Here is a 4,443-nt window from a genome sequence, read left to right as displayed (position 1 = left end):
GTGTGTGTGTGTGTGTGTGCAGGTAGTACACTCCATTTATCTAGTCCATGCAGGCTGTCACAAAAACACCACATACTGGGTGGCTCATAAACAATGGAAATTTATTTTTCACAGCATTGGAGGCTGGAAAGCCACCCTGTCCTGGCTCTCACGTGCTGGAAGGAGCACGGCCACTCTCTGGGGCTCCACTTTTATGACTTAGTCACCTCCCTAAGGTTAGGATCTTAACATGTGAATTTGGGGGACACAAACGTTCAGACAGTAGCATTTGCTTTGCATTTGATGACTCTGTCCTCATTGTGTCCAGGTCTTCTGTGGACCTTCTCAGAACCAGAAAGCAGAGGGTGGATGAGGCCGCTGGGTGGGGTGGGGTGGGGTGGGGCTACTGTGGACTTGATCTTTGTGTTCACCCTGAGGACCCGCAGGTGGCACTGGGCCTGTCTTGGTGTGTTCTCTCCCCACCCTAGCCCTGTTCCTCTTGTTTGTGTCTCCATTCCTCAAAGTCTAGGAATGATAACCTCTGCCTCAGCCACTGTGCTCTTATTGTTGGTGCCTGCCACTGTGCTGAGGAGTGTTCTGGTTTTGTGGGTCAGGAGGACCTGTGCATCTTAGTGGGGGAACTGGGCACTCTGGGGCTGCAGAGATGAAAACACCACAGAGCCCCTGCAGGAGCTTCCCCTTCTGGAAATCCCAGGCCTCTGAGGTTGCATAGCTGGCCTAAATGTCCTCATAGCCAGACAGCAGGACCTGTGAACTGCCTGGCTGCATGCTGCATGCCTGGCTGACACCGCCCTCCCCTCCAGGAGCCCGGGCCTGCCAAGATGGCTGTTACCAGCAGCAGCAGCAGCAGCAGCAGCAGCAGCAGCAGCAGCAGCATTCCCAGTGCTGAGAAGGTCCCCACTACCAAGTCCACGCTGTGGCAGGAGGAAATGCGGGGCAAGGACCAGGCAGATGGGAGCAGCCTGTGTCCAGCTCAGAGTCCTGGCCAGGGCCAGCCTCCTACTGCCAGCTCCCTGCGGGAACCTGGGCTGGAGACCAAAGAAGGTGAGCAGGGCCAGGCTGGCTTGGGTGCCCAGTGGACTGGCAATGGGATCTTGGTCTGGTCCTGCAGCCCTGTGCAAGCCCTGTGGCTCCATGTACCTCTGTCTGTTGATGCCATGGGTAACACCCAGCCTGGCATGGGTTCTGGTCTTGGCCTTGCTGCTTCTGGCTCTTAGACCCCATCTATAAAGGAGAGAGGCAGCGCTTATAAGCTCCAGGTGGGCATCAGGTAAATTCGTAGCCACCTGCACAGGGCCTGTGTGTGAGGATACCTACTCCTCCATCACTTTGCTCATGTCTGTAGCTGTGAGCTGGGACACCCATCATGTCCTGAGAGAAAAAGTAACTAAGGCATTCTTGTCCCCCCACCCCGATGGCATCACTGTGCCCTCTTCCTCAGCACTCTGGACTTATCTGAGAAGAGCAGGGCCTCATCCCCGGCCCTAGAGGGCTTTGCAAGATATAGGCCAGCTTTTCTTGTTTATATTTTGTCCATGTTGTCAAAGACAAGTAAGTGGACAGTTGGGGCTTGCCACTTGCATAGGCCAAATACATTTGCATGTGCTCTGGACAGAAGCTTCTCAGTCTCACTTCAGTGACTGTAGTTCACTCACTCAATCTCACTGCTGCAGAAGTCCCCTGCTCCATCCCCCCCGCCCCAGATGCACTAAGACCCTGAAGGACTGGTTGGCTGCTGGTTTCCTCCTTGTTTGTGGGATGTCCTAAGCTGGGGTTCCCCTAAGCTGTCCCAGGCAGCCCCCCCCCCACTAGAAGTGCAGGGCACCCTGCTGGTCCATTTGAGAGGCGTCCAGGTAAGGGGAGTATGGGTGGAATATTTCCTTCTTCCTTCCTCACTCTGCACTTGGACCAGCTGTGCCAGATCCTGGAGACAGGAGGTAGAAATGGCCCCTGCTTGGACCCTGCGTGGACTTCTTAAGAAAATACTCAGAGCAGAGCTGGCGGCAGGCTGAGCATGTTTCCTCCTGCCTCCCTTCCAGAGGAGGGTGCTGTGAGCAGTGACCGCATGGACAGTGGCCGCAAAGTCCGAGTGGAGAGCGGCTACTTCTCCCTGGAGAAGACCAAGCAGGATGTGAAGGCAGAGGAACAGCAGCTGCCCCCACCGCTCTCCCCACCCAGCCCCAGCACCCCTGACAACAGGTACAGTTGCCCCAAGTCACCCTCCCAGGAGCTTGGTCATCCTCTTGCTTCCCCAGGTCCTCGGCCCCCAAGCCGGATGATCTGCAGCGTCTCCCTTGGCTCCCTGGATGCAGCTGGCCGGCCCCCAACCCATGTGGACTCTGGCAGCCCTGGGGGGCAGGGGACAGACAGACTGGGGAGCACCTTTGCCTTTAAAGCCAGCAGGCAGTACGCCACCCTGGCTGACGTCCCCAAGGCCATCAGGATCAGCCACCGAGAAGCTTTCCAGGTGGAGAGAAGGCGGCTAGAACGGAGGACTCGGGCCCGGAGCCCTGGCAGGGAAGAGGTGGCCCGCCTGTTTGGCAATGAGCGGAGGTAAGGAGGGTAGAAAGGCTGTAGCAGGCTACACACGTGCTCACGTATGTGCGCATGCACACACACGTGTCCTGACACACACCCCCTCAGCCTCTTTTGGGGGAGCACGCATTCAGTTCCAAGCATGAGGTGGTTTCTTAAAGCCAGATTCAGGATTTCTGAGCACCCAGAAGCCTGGGCTCTAATTGTCCCTGTGGGTTCTCAGTTGCGTGGGCCTTGTGGACCCAGGGTCTTTTCGTCTTGGCCCATTTCTGTTCTCTGAAGCAGCCCTGGAGCCAGGAAGATCCTAGAGCTACAGATGGTGAGAGGGGCCTTCTTGCCCTGGCAGTCCCAGGGGAGGGGGCAAAGGTGCAGGGGCAGACAGCTGTGCCTAAGAAGATGAGGGCAGCACAGGCTCCCTGAAGAACTGGCTTTCCTAACAGGCAGCCAGTGAGCAGCTGGGCACCTGAGAGCCACAATTCTGCCCTCCAGGCTTGTTGAGGAGGGAGGCTGGCAGGGGCTCCTCCCTGGAGAGAGAGAAGGCTTGGATAGCAGGTCCAAGGCCATGGCCAAGGGGTGTAGGTACAGAGCTCTGCTGCTATGAGGGGGGCCTGCGCTGCCCTCATTCTCTCGAGCTTCTGGGAAAACTGGAGAAAGAGCTTGGCTCCTTCAAGCCTGAGTGGCTGTGAACTGAGGCTGTACCTGGGCAGCAGGGTCCACATCTTGCAGTAAAATAGTCAACAGTGTATATGGGCATTCTGGGAAGAAAACTAGTAGTTTTCATTAGGTTCAGAATGAACTTCAATGTCCAGAAAAGAGCTTCAGGCCTAAAGTTCCAAAAATTTGCAAGCTGTCCTCACTGCCCCAGGCATAGCTTAAACTCAAGAGTCAGAGGTGCTGTCAGAATGGACCAAGACACTGGGCTCACTTCCTGGGTGGAGGGAGGGGCGTTTTTCCCTCTTGTCCATTTTTCTCTGGACACTCACCATTGGCCAGCAGCTCATCCGTTCTTCAGATGTCCCAAGTGGAAAGGACCTGTGGGTCAGCCTCTAGGATGAGGAGAACTGGATATGTTGGTTTTGAAAAGAGGAAGATACTTTTACTTCCTAGGGAAAGGGAAGGGACAGCTGAGTGTTTGCCTAATGCCTGCTGGGTGCTAGGAGCTTCTGTTAGGCCCTTGGTTGCCTTCACATCGATGATATTTTGTCATCAGCACCCCTGTTTATAGGTAGGGAACAGGCTCAGAAGTAGAGTAACTTCTCAGGGTGAGTAGATCCAGCAGGCCCTTACCTGGGATGTCCCTGATCCTATGATGTGACCCAGGACTGGGACCAAGGGGATCCTTTTAAGCAGTATGTAATATGTTAAGTAGAATATCTTGGTAGCAATTGAGGAGGCCAGTGGGCAGTCAGGAGAGGCTTCATGCTGGCCAGCGGGCAGCCTGTGTGTCTGGTGGCTCCGGAGCAGGGTTGGCCAGGTCCTGGTTCAGAACTAGACCACAGAATTAACATTCAGCACACCTGCTTGGTTTGGCTTCTTGGAGAGATTCATCTTGAGCTCATCCTCATCTACTGGCCTGAGATGAACACAGCCTCTGGGGCTTTGCACTCTGCATGCTGTCTGCTGGCTAGGGATGGGCTCCAGCCAATGCTGGCACCCTGCTCACTGGCTCTGCACACTCAATGTTACAGCATCCCTTCTCTCTGACTCTGATGGCACTGGCCAGCTGCTCTCGCTTTCTGAGGCCTACTTACTGGATCCTGAGCAGCCTCCTAAGCTGGGTGGGGTCCTTGCCCCTGGTTGATGAGAGCAGAATCTCCACAGAGAAGCAGAAATCAACCACAGTTGCCTAGAACTGTGGCCCTGTAGGTCTGCCAGGGGCCTGGCTGAGGGGATCAAAGGAGCTGGTTT

The 4,443-nt window shown here is 55.6% G+C and overlaps 1 protein-coding gene across 12 annotated transcripts in view; it reads left to right on the top strand.

Moving 5' to 3' along the window:
- The window catches only part of MPRIP (myosin phosphatase Rho interacting protein), a 167,978-nt gene that overhangs the window by 122,698 nt on the left and 40,837 nt on the right, over positions 1–4,443 (top strand). For 8 of the 12 annotated variants that reach the window (XM_023507422.1, XM_012811980.2, XM_012811972.2 and 5 more), the window contains 2 exons: positions 804–1,044; positions 2,040–2,553. In XM_023507422.1, coding sequence (XP_023363190.1) covers positions 804–1,044; positions 2,040–2,553 — 755 coding nt within the window. The remainder of the gene's footprint in view (positions 1–803; positions 1,045–2,039; positions 2,554–4,443) is intronic. The other 4 variants (XM_023507425.1, XM_003800721.3, XM_012811981.2 and 1 more) reach the window with 1 other exon arrangement.

Source organism: Otolemur garnettii, unplaced genomic scaffold, assembly GCF_000181295.1.
Source record: "Otolemur garnettii isolate 467f Iridium unplaced genomic scaffold, OtoGar3 scaffold00182, whole genome shotgun sequence".
In the NCBI taxonomy this organism is placed as follows: domain Eukaryota; kingdom Metazoa; phylum Chordata; class Mammalia; order Primates; family Galagidae; genus Otolemur; species Otolemur garnettii.
Note: the sequence above shows the minus strand (reverse complement) of the source record. Positions and strands in the feature narration are given on the sequence as shown.